The sequence below is a fragment of the Platalea leucorodia genome, assembly GCF_965183815.1.
Source record: "Platalea leucorodia genome assembly, chromosome: 7".
NCBI classification, from domain to species: Eukaryota; Metazoa; Chordata; class Aves; order Pelecaniformes; family Threskiornithidae; genus Platalea; species Platalea leucorodia.
In genome coordinates, this window is record NC_138829.1 from 72,346,953 (window position 1) to 72,363,592 (window position 16,640).

The following is a 16,640-nucleotide window of genomic DNA, read 5'->3' on the forward strand; positions in this document are numbered from 1 at the left end:
TGCCCGTGGGTCGAGGCTCTGGTTCGTGTTGCTGGCTGTGCGCATCTTCCACTGCATCTCCTGAATCGCTCCCCGTTGAAGCTGCTCCCGTGCTTCGATCCGGTGTCCTGCCAAGTAGCTGGCATGGAAACAAGCCATCCTGGCTGAAAACCCTTTCCTTTGTCCCCCTAAATTTCTGGCTTGGGGTGAGGGATGCTCAGTCTTTAAGATAGGCTTAAGATCTAACACATTGTGATTTTTTTTTTGAAGGGTAAAAGCTACAATCTTGTTCCGCTACAGAAAAATGGAACTATAAAATGAAAAACCAGTATTTGATTCTGTGTCTAATCCTGGGCTCAAACCCAGGATTAAAGCTGGGACAGCACAGCAAAATGAAGTGCTCTGAAATTGTTTTAGTTATGCCAGTCCCCCTTTGGGGGCCCGTGCACCGTGTTACGACCCCGAGAAGCCAGGCTTTGCAGCAGAAGGACGTTTCCAACCCAATCTCAGCAAAGTATTTTCAGATTCTCTCTAATTCTGGAAACAGCTTTGCTGTAAACGGTGGCTGAAAGCACGGCTGGTCCAGCTGGGTCGCGAGGGCTGGTGGCACTTGAGGGGGTGGCCAGGCAGATCGTACAGCCTTGCCGGGCGTGACTTCTCCTGCCGACAGCGGGCCAGGTCCATGCTGGGTGTAACTCAGCGCCCACCCCTACGGACATCGGTTGGAGCACGTGGTTGGTACCACTGGAGAGTCTGAGACAAAACCTTCTGTTTCCCAAGGCTGTTTGGGTAATGCTTGCCTGATTTCTGCCACGGTTTGGGACAGGCATGAGAAAGGGGTTTGTGTTCGTTTGCAGGGTGCCAGGCAGCGCCGAGGCTGGGTGACGAGTTGCCCCTTTGGGACCACGCGTGGTGAACACTGATGGAGGAGGGAAGGAGTGGGCTTGGTTGGGGTGGGTTTTTTGGCAGCAGCTTGTATATTTTTATATAATAGAGTTGTGGGCAGGAAGCTGAAGTGAGCTGGAAGGGCTTTCCAGCCTGTGTTGCCGCAGAGAAATGGCCGGGTTTGTGCCTGCGAGGTGCCCTGGAAGGAGCTTTGCAGGCGGTGCAGCAGGGAACGTGCAACGGGAGCTGGCTGTGGGTCTGCTGAAGGGCAGGGTGAAACAGCAGCAAGCCCTCCTTCCCTCCGTGCTGCGGGTTTAAGGACAGAGCCAGTCAGGTTTGCTGTTTCTCATGGTTCTTATTGCTTTATTTTCACACAGGGTGAGAGAAGATAACAGGACAAAAATGTGGAGTCTGTTTTTGCTGTGTACGTGGCTGTGTACAGGCAGAGGGCCTCAGCAGCGTAGGTTAGAGCTGTGTTTTGGGTTAAAAAAAAAAAAAAGAACGAAAGTAAAGCCCCTGGCAGGAGTATGGTGTGTGTCTGCAATGTCACCGCCATCTCGCAGAGAATGAAACGTCTGCCATGTTCATCCCAGAGAGATCTCTGGGGTCAGGGCAAGCGTGGCTTGCAGATGTGACGCTTGGCTCAGACGCCATCTCCTGCAGAAGTCACGGTGTAGAAAAAGGCCGTTTAGCCTTTTTCTGGGCTCAGGCTGGTGGGGAGCGCATCGGGGCTGGCTGCAGGGCTCCGAAATGCTGTGTCACCCATGTGGGGAGCGTGGCCGGGCTGTGGCAGGGCAGCCTCTGGAGAGGACACCGGCACCTGCGTTGCAAGCTGGGACTTTGCCCCATCTCTGTGCAGTCGCTGGCCCAGCGCGGTGCCCAGGGTCTGCAGCCCACAGCCGTTCCCTTTGCAGCTGTAAGGCAAAGCTGGGCTACAGGAGCCCGTCCTATTCCCACATCTCGCCTCGGTGCCGGGTATAACCCAACCTCTGAACGCTGATGCATCGCCAAGGTAGGAGAGAGGTGACGTGTCTCGGTGGCACAGGGAGCGAGGGGTAGGGTCCCGCAAGGCTGGCCGTGCTCTGGGGGCTGTGTGGGTGATGGGTGCAGTTTTGGTCATTGCCAGCATCGGCTGGCCAGGCGACGAGAGCGCCGGGTCTCGGTGCAGCCGCAGGACTGACGCAGCTGTGGAGCAGAGGCTTTGCTGGCAAATCTCCCCGTGGCAGCGACGCGAAGCTGCTGCTGCCGCCTGTTAAAATACTTCCAGCATCTGACGCTCTTCAAGATTCAAAGGGCTTGTTTGAGAGGGAAATGTTTAATCCAGGGCCGGGGGGAGGGATGTGGGGAGTAGCAAACAACAGATTGGGAAAAGGATTCATAAATATCTCATCAGAGTGAAGTGGGTCAACAGCATTTGCTGTAAGGTGGTGCTGCTGTCTCCAAGGCTTGGCTTTGGGAGGGCTGGCAAACACAGCTGTCTCCCTGCACAGCCTGGTCCTGGTGCACCGAGGCTGTTTAAAAGCGCCTATGACAAGCGAGTCCTGCTATCGTCGTGCTTGCGTTGTGTTTTATCACGTTCGCTGTGCATTGCGTCAGGAGTGGGGGGCCAAAATAGGCCGTAAGGGAGCTAAAATCCTCCTCGGGGAGCTGCTCACGGCAGCTGAACAAACACAAGCTCCTTATGTAAAGCTGTTTTAATATTTATGGTAATACTGAGAGGCGCTGCATTACCTCATCTGTCTTCACAGCACTTCTTGGAGATGGGGGAAAAGGCTTAGTCACATTACTCTGCCGTCACTTACCTTAGGTGCTTGCCGGGCATCTCGCTGCCTTTAACGTGTTTATTCCCCCAGCAGCTCAGGAAGGGGCAGAAGTGCTATTTGTCCCCATTGGAAACGGGGAGTTGAAGCACTGGGAAACAAAATACGCTGCTCAGCTGCAGAAGGAGGCTGGGACGGGGCAGGGGACTGCACCCGAATCCTTCCAGCCCTGACGGATCACGGCCCTCTATGGCAGATGAAACGGGCACAGACCCCTGGGGACACTTTCTAGAGGACGGTGTCTGCTCCTCCAAGCTGCAATACTTAGGGGTTAGACAAGAAGGTCGAAAGCCCAGGCACTGACCCCCTTGGAGCCATCAGCAGCTCTTTCTGGAGAGCAAAGGTCCAGTTGTTGCATAGACTCATAGAATCATGCGTGCACAAGTTAATGAGCAAGGTGGAAAACGAGGCCTCCTCGTTTCCTACTGAGCACAGCTGCTGCATGAGCTCAGCCGCCCACAAATCAGCCACCGTTTATTCCTCTCCTATGCCGCAGCAGCCGCCGGGCTTGGGAGGAAGCTAAGGATGAGCTGCCTCCGTGGAAGAGGCATTCACGTGGGATCCTAGGATGTCTCAGGCAAGGTATTTCCAGAAGAGACAGGGGGATGTTCAATCTAAACTGTTGGGTCGGAGTCTGGCCAGGCGCTTGAGGAGTTCAGCCTGGAGCAGGGGCAAGGCTGCAGGAGTAACTGGAAAAATGGAAGAGTGCATCTCACGAGAAAGAACTGGTGAAACTGGGCTTCTGCGGCCAAGAGAAAGGAGGGCAGGGACATAAGCTACTGAACAGCTCAGGTGAACGGATGCTAAAATGAAGCAGTGCTGCATAAATGAAAAGACCTGACTGACTGACTGTTCTCCTTGGGTCTCCAGAAGCGGTGGGGTGCCCTGGTGACTGATACAAACTCTCCGATGGGCAGATGTCCTCAAAGGCCAGTGGGGGTGCTACATTTGAGCCAGGGAGGTTTTTTAAGGTGAATCCCATGGGGGGAAAAGTAGGGCTAGCCTGGCTGTGAGTCAGCAAGTTGCTTCTCATTTCTACCCTAAAATAACTCAGAAGTGTGATTCCAGCTCTGCCTTCAGCTAGCAGCTGTGGAGGGACAGATCTTGATATATTTTTTTTTTTTAGATGGGTTTTGATGGTTTCTTACGTGATGTTCAGTTGAGCTAGCCAGGACTTGCACTCCCTCCTGCAGTCTGCTCATTTCAGCCCATGCTCGCAGTCCCTCCTTTTCTTAGCCCTCTTCCAAGCCACTTTGCTGCATGGGGAGATTTGTTATCTTTAGGAGAAGAGAGGGAGGTAAGAATGGTCTTGAGCCTCAGGATCTTAGGAGAGACGCCCCAAACCCTGTGCCTGTGGCTCTCTGAAATAATCCCTTCTCCAGGGCAATGTGCGTGACTGCAGCCTGTTCTTTTGCCATAAAATGCCAAGTGGCAATGAACTGACATGGCCCTGTGGCCAGTAACCTCAGACCTCTTTGGAGAAGCCTTCATCTGTCAGAACGGGCTACCTTTTACTTGGCACTTTCCTCAGCACATCCTGAACTCGCCTCAGCCACGTGCTCCCGCTGAGTCTCCTCTGACCGCTTCAGCCTCTTTGGCGATGGCGATGCTCCACGGGACCACGCTGTCTTCCACCCGAGGGTCTCGCGTTGGTGAGTTCAGCCCCCTGCATCGCATCGATTTGCACCGAAGGAGAGAGTTTGTGACACGCAAAGGTCACGTAGGAAGCCTGCGGCAGCACTTCATCCCCCCAGTAACACCCCCAATTTCTAACAGACTGGTCCCAGTCACTTCGGCTCATGGCTGCCTTACCTTTTGTAGTTAGAACTCTGCTTCTTGTTTGTTTTTTCTCTTTCCCTTCTCAGGAAGGTATGTATTTTCAGCTGCCTCTTTGAAGTGGCTAAATTCTAATTTTCCAGTTTATGTGCACAGACTGCCACAGGAACAAAATCTGCAGACTTCAGTCTAAAATTACCTGCTCTTCACCTACCAGCTGGTGCCGGCGCCTGAATCTGTGATGGTAATTCAGTCCTGTGAGCCAGTTTTGGCAGGTGCAAATTGCACTCACCAAAGGGAAGCTGTCTGAGGAGAGGGCCGTTTTCTGTCCCTTAGAAAGCTAGTTTTGTCTTAAATGACCAAAAACGCAAGCGTGCCAGCTGAGACTTGCAGAACCTGCCGAAGGGACCCGAAATGAATGGGTATTCAGCGTGTGGTCTTCCTCCGTGACGCTGAAAACCCTTCGCTGTGTTGGTGTAAGAGCAACTGACTGAAGGATATGATGAGGACTGCGTTGGGTGTTGCGTTCTCAGGTTCAAAGTCCTCCCTTAGCTTCAGGAAGGAGCGGCTGGTCCCGAGAGGCACGAGCCATCTCCTCCGGCACCGCCGAGCGCTTCCAACTCTCGCCGACTTCCAGCTATGTCATTTCAAAGGGAATTGGGAGCGGGCTTGGTCCCGTACCTTGTCTCCTTGCAGAGGACCTCCATCCCCAGCCTGTGGGAGTTAAGCGGACTGCTGCCATGCCTGGCTCGGGCGATGTGGAGTCGCGGGATGGTCTTTGCCATGGTTCAGCTGCTTCAGGCTAAGGGGTTTGGGGGCTGATGGTGGAAATGAGGCTGGAAGAAGCATTAATGCTTGCCTAGTAATATAGACCCATTTAATTCTTTGCCCAAAAGCCAATGCAGGCCATGCTACTTAAGAGAATGAGGCTTTGGTACTTCTAAATCTCCTCTTTGCCCCAAAAGGACAACCCTTCATGCCTTTTTTCCAGACAGGTAGGAACGACAAAGAAGTGAAGGGGAGATTAGGGGGTAAGGAAGAAGATTTGAGGATATATAAGGTCTTTTCTGCCATCTCTGGCTCTTGCTGCCCAGCATTGCTACAGGTCAGACGTGGTCAGTAGCTATTTCCGAGACCGGTGTTTTCAACCAGAGGCCACCTGGAGCGTGTGGACGGACCTTTGGTGCAAGTATAAATTCAGACACGTAACGCCGCTGTGTCGGTTGAATTCTTTCTTGCTGACGGTCTGTCAGCGTGGCAGCTGAGGACCCAATGGAAATGGTCTGCTTTTCACGAAGGAGGGAAAAACCCTCCGTACGAGCCCCGTGCTCGGCACTGCACGCCCGCGGGGTGCAGCTCCCCACGCACCCCAGACCCCGCACCCTGCAGCAGCCGCTCGGTCTTGCAAAGTTGCCGGCTTTTTCTTCCAACCTGAAGCAGCAAGGGGAAGATTACGGGGCTTGGGGATGGGGCTGGCGTCTGCAGGGGGAAGAGGACCTTCTAATGGTGCTGTGTTATGGTAAAGCTAGCAATGACTCATCTGCTCCATTTGGTGCAGGATTGATGCAGCTTTCATCTGCGCACACAGGAGACGGATGAATAGATGTATTTGCTAATTTGCTGGCGGGGTGAGGCAGAAAAGGTGCCCTTCAGGGAGCCAAGGAAAGCTGTGCCTTACGTCGGCCCTGTTGCTTTGGCTGGAGCCAGCTTGTTGCACTGGTGAGTCTGCACTGACCTTGAGAGCTGCAACAACCCGAAGCGTCCCAGGAGGGGCTGTGGTGGTTGTGTGCTGGTGGTTGTGTGCTGCTGCAAGCAGCAGCAGGAATTTGGAGAGCTTTTCTTTTCCTTTTTCTCCTTGATCACCGGTTTCGTGATCTCTGCTCCCTCTTCCCAGCCTGGGAAAGAACTGGTGAGCTGCTGGCAAGTAAAAACCTGCCTGAAAAAGCACAGATTGTTAAAGAAAGAAATAGCATGGGGGGGGAAGGGAGGGAATGAAGCCTCTTTCTCACAAAACCTTATTCTCAAGCGCTGCTGTCTGTGTGGGAGGCAGGAAGGGAGCTGGAAGGGGGGGGAATGGGTAGACAGGCAGAGACAGCAACTGAGGGGAGAAAAGGGAGGAATAAATAGATGCGAGGAGCTATAAAGAAGAAAGCAAAGGTGGAGAAACAGGCCATTAGAGAAAAACTGTGTGATGGAATGAGGGAAAAGGAGGAGGCAAAGCCTGGGGGGAAAAAGCCCTCACACCTGTATGTGCAGGCTTGGTTTTTGGAAACCTTCCAAAGGAAAGCACCTTCCCTTTCAGTCTGTGGGACACGGGGGTGCTTAAAGGTGAGCACGTGCTCGTGCCCTTGAAAGCACAGGGCTGGAAAGCAGAGAGAAAGGAAAAAGGGGCGATACCCAAGGTAGGGAGGCTGCTTGGGAGGTAGCTGATAACATACAGAAGAGGGTTAAGTACTCTGCTGGAAGAGGATGGGCTGCGGAGAGTGCCGGGGTCTGGAGGAGGAGGAGGGCAGCACGGATGGCTGCAGCCCAGCGCGGTGCTAGCCCAGCACAATGCTAGCCCAGCATGGTGCTAGCCCAGCCAGTGGCTCTGCAGCCGATGGGGCAGAAAGGGGGCTTGAGCTTCCCAGATGTGGTGTTTGACAGCATCAGCTCAACCAAGCCAAAGGCTCTGGAGCGATGCTGGGCAGTCCTGTGGCTGGTTCCAGTGATGGAAGAGCACTGCGAGAAAGCCCTTTCACGTGGACACTTAAGAACTACTGATATTGATTTTTGGCTTAGTTTGGTTTCTAAATCTTTTAAAACCTTTTCTAATCTGCACGAGGGGCTTGCGTTGCTTCTAGTGGAAACTAGCTTAGAAATCAAGAAATTGTTTAATGAGCTGTTTGTAGCAGTGCAGGGCATGGCTGCGGGACACGGCTCCACGGCACAGCGTAGGCTCTGAGCAAAAACAGCTTTCCTGCTTCCAGGAATCTGGAATGCAGACCTGATCAATCAGGGGTGTGAATGAGAGAAGATACGGATAAACTGAGGTACGTGGGCTGTGCGGAGTCCCCATTTCTCAGCAAAGAGGCCAGTTTGCCCCCTCTCTGAATTGCCCCTGCCATCTCCGCAGGCTGCACGTAGCTTTCCTAGGGAAAGCAGCAGAAGTCGGATGCTTGGTTCACATAGTATAACCGCACAAATACTAGAGAGCGTGTGAGCAGCCCAGCTAATTGATATCAAAGCGACTGAGCAGGTAATTTAATATTTATGACATGATGAATCTGACTCTCCCTGCTTTAACCTCTAAGCCTGCTTCAGTCTTGGGCCCCACTTTACTATTTCTTTGTGGCACAGTTGTACAAGATGGAAAAGGAGGATAAATTGCTCCCAAAGCAGAAGAGCAGAGTCCTGTGAGTGAGCGTGCAGCCTCGGGACGCAGGAACACAGCCCTGGATGCACACAGGATTGCTGCTGAGCAGAGCAGTATGAGTGCTCGTGGCGGGCACTCGGAAGGACACGGTGAGGCAGGTGGTATCTGCAGAAATATTACAAAATGAGCAAGGAGGGGGAAATATCCTTGCACTTGGCCGGGATCATATGTTTATCTACCATGTCCCAAGCCACAGAGAAGGTCTTAAGCTTGGTGAGCGTCTGGGATTGTGTTTGTGTGGTACAAGATGCCCAAGCCTATGATGCATCTTCAGTGAAGGAGGAGGGGAGAGCGGTGTTCTGGTTTTCCAAAATGGTTTAATATCACAAACTCGGAAATGTTAAGTATTGCTCAGCTGTAGTCAGAGGCTATGCTTTTTTACACCCAAAGTAGATCTGGCCCATGTAGAGCTGCTAGGGAAATTTGATTGCTGATTTTTAAACAAGTGAAGAGCTGGTTTGATTTTTTTTTTTTTTTTTAATTTTTTATTCCATGGGAAGAGCTTGGAGTTAGAGCGAATTGAAAATCGAAGGGAAGAGTAGCAACTATCCTGCTTCACACTGGCTATGAAACCCTGGGGGCAGATTATCCGCCTCTCACCTTTCCACGTTTTATTTCAAAGCTGGCCAGCTTGGATCATCTAACGCCTTTTGGAGACTTCAGGCTCCAGCTCGGCAAATAGTACCCAGCTAAAATTCATCCTCTCTAAGGGAGGTGTGTAAGGTGGGTCCTGTGAAAAGCCTTCTGGAAGTGCCTGTGCCACCTCCATGCTACAGGCAGAGCTGAGCTACCCTCCTAGGCTAACTGCCAGCCTTTCGCACCGCCTGTTCAGCGTACGGCATACAAGTGCCGCGGTCACCATGCCTGGCGCAGAGTGAGAGCTATGGACTTCCATGACTTCAGTGCTGCAGTCCCCTCGGTCAACTCCAGTTGACTGGCATTGGAGAAGATGGTGGCCATCAAACCATGGCTTACACGGGAGAGCAGGAGAGGGGGGAGTTTGTCTTATACCAAGCTGTAAGATGTTGCCCAGCTTTGCTCTAGACCCAAACCTGGCATTTCTGGGAGTAGGTTTCCTCCAGACCAGTGTTTCTGCCTAGATGGAGATTAAAACACCGCATTTGTTAGCCTGTTTCCCAGAAGAGTCAGCGGCACAGACCATTGCTGCAACCCTGGGACTTTCTCCCTGTCTGTCCTTAAAGGAGTAATCTGCACTCTGAGCAGCTTCGGAAGAAACATCTATCGGTAGAGGGTTTTGAGGAGCCTCTTTATTTCTAAATCCAGACAGCTAATAAGCTCATATTTCACTTAGCAGCAGAAAGCTCTCGGCAGGCTCCTGGCAGCGCTGAAGGTCGGCGGGGAGGTAATGAAGCAGGCGGCTCGGATCTGACTGCTGCCTCCTGTTTACTCGTTATTTCCCAAGCGCAGGGCTGCCACGGTGCTGCGCCACCGGAGCCCTGGTGGCCAGCTGGCCAGCGGCCGTCTCCTCTCCTCCCGTTGCGCAGAGGTGTAGCCACGGGAGCTCCATCTCCCACCTCACCTTGCCTAGATTGCTGCCTAGCGAGGCTTGCCCGGGTGGTGTTTTTATTGTGTTTTTGTAACACTTTGAAGCCCACTTTCTCCATTTGTTGAATTTTCTGGAGGTAGCCGTGCTCTTCACTGCTTTCATCAGTTCCCTGGGGAAAATGGCTCCAGCTAATCACCTGCAGTACCTCTGACATCCCGCTCAGCTCCGCAGGCGAGCCCAGCTAACCGCCGCGAGAAGGAGACAGGAGGGAGATCCCTTAGTCCCTGCGAGATCCAGCTTCACAGTAAATTCATCCAGTTGCACTGGAGTCAGTCCACTGATTTGCACCAGCTGAGGATCTGGTGCTTGCCTTGTTCTGCTGTAGCTCCACCAGGAATGCTGACAGCCATAATCCTTGTAGCCCTGACACCTATAACTGAGGAACTAATCCTGTTTTTTTTTTCTGCAGTACCCATCTGGATGGAGAGTATCACACAAGATCACGTATTAACCACTTCCTAAGCTTAACTTGGGATAATGCTGCAAAAAAGAAGGGTGGAGGGTGCGATACAAGCAGGGAGGAGCTATTGATCTGCTTTCCCATCGAACAAAATGTTCTCTCCTTCCCCAGGAGGAAGGGAGCTGTGGTGAGCAATTGAAAAGTAACATTTATTGGGTTGGACATGAATATATCTCATCACTGAGAAATGGCATCACGTACATGGCTGGGATGGACTTGTCTTGATGGCACACGGAGCCTAGTTGTGGCAGCCAGAGATGACTGGTAGTCAGTCCAACTTGTTTGATGTTCTTGCAGGTACGGGCACTGTAGTAGATGCTTTGAATGCAGCTCACAGTTACTAAAGAAAGAGCCAACAGTGTTCCAGTTTTGTCTTCCATCCTCCTTCGTTGCCTCCAGGTAGAACGGCACTGGCTCGCTCTGTCCTTTCACTCACCTCTCGTTGCTCTGCTTCCTCTTCCAGGTGCTGTATCATGTCCAGATAGGACACCGCCAGTGTGAGAATCGTCCCAAGACAGCCACTCCAAGGGGCTGAGCTCAGGTGGCTCCTCTGCTTTCTCCAGCAGCCGGGCAAAGGAGAAGAGCTGGGATTGCCCCGCGCGCGTGGCGTCCAGTCGCTACCCACAGCACTCGTAGGGATGGATTCCAAAGGCAATGTCCGAAGTGGAAACAAACCCGACGCCAAGGCCCCCAGCTCCGGAAAGCCAGAAAAGCCCAACCCTGGGCCTGCCACGAATGCAGACAAGAAGGAGATCCCCAAAGAGCAGCCTGCTCCTGCCACCGCCACCAAGAAGGCAGGCGGTGACGCCGCCGTCGTGAACAACCACAGCAACTTGAAACCCAGCGCCGCCGCCACGGAGACGCAAGAGGCCACCGGCCAGTCCCCTGACTCTGACCACAAGGGAAACGGCTCCGAGGAGTCGCCAGGCAGCAGCATCTTCGACAACATGAAGCCCTTGATCATCGTCGGAGGAGTGGCGGTGGCTGCGCTCGCTGTGATTGTGGGAGTGGCGTTCCTAGCCCGGAAAAAATGAAGACCGAGACGGGGTGGGGATGAGAAACCCAACCCAGCTGTACAGCTCCTTTTGAGACAAATGCATGCAGAAAAATTCTATACATATCTATATATATATAGAGCGAGCTAGATAGGTCAACAACAAACACCAACTGCAACTCCAAGAGTCTTGTTCAAGACAACTGTGCCAGTTTGACCCGGTGTGGGTAACTCCATGCACTCAGTGTGTTCTTTCATGTAATATATCTTGGCTTATACCACTGTGTATAGATTACAGCTTCTCCTGATCGGTGTAAATGACGGTGTCCCCTCCCCTCCCCTGCTGTCCTCCCTGGGAGACACCCCCACCTCTCTTGCAGTCCCCTGTTTTCAAGTCCAAAGTGTTCTACGTCCCATCCAGAGTCCCCGCTTTGTGTTTCGGTTTCTGTTCGGTTTGTTTTTTAAGTTGGGTTGTGGTAAAGAAGACGTAAGGGGAGATGGAGCCTAGTGCTAAGACCCAGTTTGCCTGTCCCTCTGTGTTGGGCTGGTGTTTATCCAGCACCTCTGGGGCAGGGGAACCACTGGGCAAACGCAGGCAAAAGGCAGCTCCTTGAGCCAGACAGCAAAATGTGATCTCTGAGAGGTGTCTTGTGTACCTGCTGCTCATCAACCTACTTCTAAAAACCCAACTCCAGAGCGCCCCAGAGGAAAGAGGCTGGCTGCCGCTGGAGGCTGAGGCTGCAGCATGGTAATGCTGGGTATGCAACTTGGGACATCACACCAAGTCATTTCTCTGGCCGAGCTGCCAGCTGGGGAGCGAGCGGAGGGGCCGTCCCGTGACCGACAGCGTGGTTAGCAGCGCACCGAGATACCCGGCAAAATCCCGTGCCCACCTCGGGCAGACGGTAGCTGCCATCTGCTTGGCTTCTCGCACATTGGCAGGCAGCCTTCGGGATCCCGTGGCTCGCCAAGGTCACACGGGCAGAGTCTGGGGACAGAGAGACTTTGTTTTGGATCTAGTATTTCCTAAAGTTAGGCTGGGCTTTGCAGGATGCTGTGGCCTCAGCCCAAACTCCCTCGAGGTCAGCTGGACTCTTTCTGTTCATTTCTTTGGGCTTTGGATCAGGCCTTTCACCTGCTTTCTTCCCCCACTGAAGGCTGTGGTCTATCAGTACATGAGAAAGTAGAAAAAGTGGAGACATGAGCTGGTTTTAGGGGCAGAGAGGACCTGGGATGCCATGAGAATAAGGCTGACCTGCTTTATACCAGGGAAGCCCTGTTCAAGGGCACTGGAAGTCTGTCTGTCCGGGGGGGATTTCCGACCTCCCTCCTGTGACAGTAGCAGGGATTTATGACTCTTCCAAGCTTTGGAAATGGAAACAAATTCCCAGCCCTCGGGAACAGCCTGGTTTCATCGGTGAGAACCTCGTCTCTGAAGCCAGACCTTGTGAAGGGGAGAAGGCAGGCAGGTGATGAGAGAGGGCCTTTAGTGAGTTGGCTGATGCCCTTCCCCTAACACCAAGAAGTGGGCAGATCTCCTTACTCTGAAAGTTTCCATTAGACTACTCTTGGCTGCTGTGCTACTGCAAAAAAGAGTCTTACGCAAAAAGACCTTACATTTTTGTTTTTAAATTAGGTCGGAGGGTAGATGAGGTCAGAACCGCAGAGCCTCTGGAGCTCAGCAGCCGTTGCAGCCGATGGGCAGGGTTCTGGAGTGACGATTAGCGAGAGGTTGTGACAAAATGGAGACAGTTCAGTTAAAGAGCCTATATAAAGAGTTATAGATCTTTAACCGAGCCTGGACGTATAAATTCAGTGGGTACAGGGCCAGCGAAAGGCGTGCGTTCCTCAGGTACTGCCTTTGCAGTACCCGCTTCTGGCAAGATTACTGGGTGGGCTGGTGGGTCTGTATAACCTGAGCTGGCAGTTCTTCTCTTGGCTCGTGTCTGTCTTATTTACCTCCAAATTTGGTCTGCTGAGTGCATATGGCTTCCCCAAACAAAAGGTCTTTTGATGCAGCCTGGCCATTCCTACGGTGAGATTTGTCATCCTTTTTCCCCCAAGGCTCATAAAATATTCCCAGAGGTGCAGGGCCTCTGGGAGTATCGGATGCTGTCTTCTGACGAGCAGGCTGCATGCCGCTGAATTTTACTGTCTACCTCTGCTTTTAACAGTACAGAGACAGGGGGTGGGCATGTTGGGTTCACAGTGGTTTTGGGAAGGAGTGCCACAGCCCCAGGTGAAATCCGGGTAGCTTAAAGCACCCTTTGCCTGGGTTGTGGATGTCTCCTAGGAGCAGTATGTCACTCACAGCCCGGAGAACATCTTCGGTTGTGACAACATGACGGATATAGCATCTATCGATGCTGGCCTGACCAGTGTAGATAGACACAGGGGGAGGAAAAAGAAACACCTGCTTCATTTGAGTCTCCTATTTTACTTTCTAAAAGTGTTTTTATTTCCTTGACTTAACCTTTGGCAACAGAAGAAGGGGAAAAACAGTTCTCAGCCAACGTGAGCCTTACCCATTTCTGTCCATCTCCAACCCCCCCCCCGCCCTTAGAGCACTCGGATGCAAGGCCAGTGATTTCATCCAGAAACACACGGCAGGGATGGCGATGGGGCTGCAGCCCCTCGTCCGGCTGCGTAACCACGCGCGAGCCCTCCCTAGGCGGTCAACGCGGTACGTCCTGCTCATCAGGGATTTCCTGCTTACTGTCATCGCTTCAGGTTGCTGTCTGTTGTCCAGATTCCCCACCTGGCACCCACCTCTTTGGCGGTTTGGTTTGGAAAGCACCTGTGTTTGTGTGTGTGTATGTGTATAAACACCACCCTGCCTTGAAGAACATTCTGCATATGTATGTATACATACATATATGTTTATATTACTGCAGTCTGGGGGGAAAACCCAAACAAATCAACCTGGAGATGACCCTTCATTTGTTCCCCTGCATTCACACAAAGTGTCCGCGATGTCTTTTTTGTGCCATTCGCATCGTGCCATGCAGCACCTGAATTCCTTTTCGGTCCTGGTTTCTTCTCAGTGCAAAGAATGTATGGCTAGCGAACTGCTGAATGTACGATGTGCCCGTTGTGCTAGAAGCTCAAAATTACTGTTCCCCTCCCTGGATAGTCGTGTGGGCTACTCGCTTTAAAAATAAGGCACTTTTAGACTATACTGGACTGTGTTGTAGCGCTTTTCGAAGTGTGGGTCTAGTGCTGATTTGAGTCAGGTAGATGAAGCGTAGATGCCGTGCAAGCTCCTGAGCACGCAGCTGGGGCGATGCACTTCAGTCCTGACTTGCAAACGCCATCCTTTTGGCAAACACCTCCTGTTCTGCCTTACTGTGCCAGGCTGTGCGGTGGTTTCTCTTTGAGAAAACAAAGCAAAACAAAAACGTCCAGCGAGAACTAGGCTGAGAAGAGCAAATTCATCTCTCTCAGAATCGAAGCGAGATTGAAACCAAATTTGTCGAAGCAGAAGGCTTAAATGACTGAACTCGCTGCGCTAAATAAATAGTTGTCTTTTCTCGTACTGAGCACATGCCGTTATTTGCTTGATGTTATTCTTTGTGTGGTGTTTGTGGTATGAAGTCCTTCTAGTGATCTCTCCGTGGGGAGAATGAACTAACGCTTAAAACTAATCCGATTCTGTGCTTGGGATTTGAAGAGATCTAGATTGCTAGTTTACTCTTTTGATAAAGTCTATAAATTACAAATTTGCAAAACTGACTTCAGACATCGTAGCTTATCACTAAAACTATAGATTCAATTACTACACCCGATCTCAATCTATTTTTAAGGAGCCGTAAGTTTTAGTTGAATATAAAGATGTCATCACGCTCTCTTGGACAACTTCGTAGAAGGTTTTTGATGCTTCTAGCGTTAAGAAAGATGAAACGGATTACACTTCTGCTGCTTTTCTCTACCGATTTAATATGCTATGGATAAGTCCCGTTATTCCTAACAGTTTTGCAGTAGGAGGCAAACAAATCTGGAAGCCAAAGGCTAACGTAGCAGCATTTTCAGGAGGGTGAGAATGCGTTCCTGCAGGTGCTGTTCGCCTCTCGGGCTCACCCTTAAAGCACTGAACAGCTGCTTGCCCCAAAGCGCTTCTTGGCTCTGTTAGGTTGAGTGTTAAATTAAAAATGGGTTTATGTTTCTGCTGAATCAAAGTTTAGGGGTTGATCCATACAAGGGGAATTTTTCCGTTGGCTTCACCATGCTCCCATCAGGCCTTTGAGATCTTATTGGCACCAGGGATATGACTGCAGGTCACCGTAAAATGTAAAGTCATCTCGACGGCGTGTCTTTTTTAAAGCTGGCAAAAATATTCCTTAGTCCTTCTGCTGAGTGTAAAGAAAGGCTTCTCTGGTATTAACCGAGGCAGCCATGCTCACAACAGTGCTTATACCTACCTTAATATTTGTGTATAAACAGCAACAGGGTAACCAAACCCAAACCAAACCAAACCTAGAGTTGGTGAGAGATGATTTCTGCCTTAAAAATTTCCCTTACTTTCCTGGAAATGCCACTGGGCTTTAGAAATCGGCATCCATCTAATTCTTCTTAGAACTGGTTGAAAATAACAGGCCTGAAGATTTGAGAGAAAAATTATTCTTCAAGAAACAAACCAAAAAAGGAAGGCAATGAAAAAATGTATTTGAAAGGTGAAATTCTTGGCATTTCAGTCAGCTCTACAGAAAGCTTCGAGTCGGTGCTTCTGAGAGGGTACAAGACACCGTACAGAGGAGTGCAGAGGGAAAAAAAAAAAAGCCCACGACATCATTGTCTTAGCAGTTTTGGCTAACTTTGATACCCTATCCACGTCTATTTTTTTTCTCGGACAAAAGCAGAAATTACCAACTCTGCCGCCATGCAGATTAACCTTCCCTAGCGGGCTCTTCCAAATGAATTTTTGCTGGCTCTGTTCCATGTTCAAGGGTCAGTGAAGCAAGAAAAAGACCTAAAGTTTTCTACAACCAACTTTGTATGATTATGGGAAATGGCAAGTTTACGATTTGGGCGTTTTGAAAGTCTGCGTTCTCTTTTCACATGCTTTGCTATGAAAAGGACTGAAAATCCAGCCTACTCGCGCTTTGACCCTCTTAGTCTGTGGCACCGTGCGGGAGCAGGGACGCCGGTTCCCTTCCCAGGCCACGCAGCATCTGACTGTGGTCTCATTCCCTTCACCACGGGGCCGGGAGAAATCTCCCAGGCCAGGAGCAGCCGTCTTCCGAAGGGTTAGGGAACCGCGTCGCATCATCTTTTTTCATAAACTGCCTGCAGTTCTGCTTTGCAGGTTGGGCACGTCCCTTCATGAAGAGAACTGGCTTTGATCTGGATAATAAAAGTTCTGTATGGGAGTTAGTTAAATTCTCAGCGCAGGAGGCTGGAATCGGGATATTGCCTGTTATTTACACTAGCGGTATTTGGACCTTTGCTCTTTCAGGGAGAAATCCTCTGATGCTGAAGATCCGACCTGGGCTGCCTGCACATTTGAGGTCTTATGAGTGGCACTCGATCGACAACCCCACCGCAGAAAGCGATGAAGCCTGGGCAGCAATCTGCTGGGCCAGGGGATGCCGTGCCACCCACGCGCGTCAGGATTTATGCTCTGCGGGTTACGAAGAAGCCAGGAGAGGGCAACGTGAGCAGTGGCTGCTTACTACTGTGGATTAAATATCGCTGCTCTGCTTCCAGCCCATAATTTGCCCCTAAGCGCTTGTCCTGCAGTGACTGGG

At 51.3% G+C, this 16,640-nt stretch overlaps 1 protein-coding gene across 1 annotated transcript; it reads left to right on the plus strand.

Moving 5' to 3' along the window:
* Nucleotides 1–10,540: 10,540 nt before the first annotated feature.
* CEND1 (cell cycle exit and neuronal differentiation 1) lies at nucleotides 10,541–10,936 on the plus strand (the record flags this gene model as incomplete). The annotated part of the gene is made up of 1 exon (XM_082316796.1): nucleotides 10,541–10,936. The coding sequence occupies one exon, from the start codon at nucleotides 10,541–10,543 to the stop codon at nucleotides 10,934–10,936; it is 396 nt and encodes a 131-aa protein (XP_082172922.1).
* Between the last annotated feature and the right edge of the window lie 5,704 nt (nucleotides 10,937–16,640).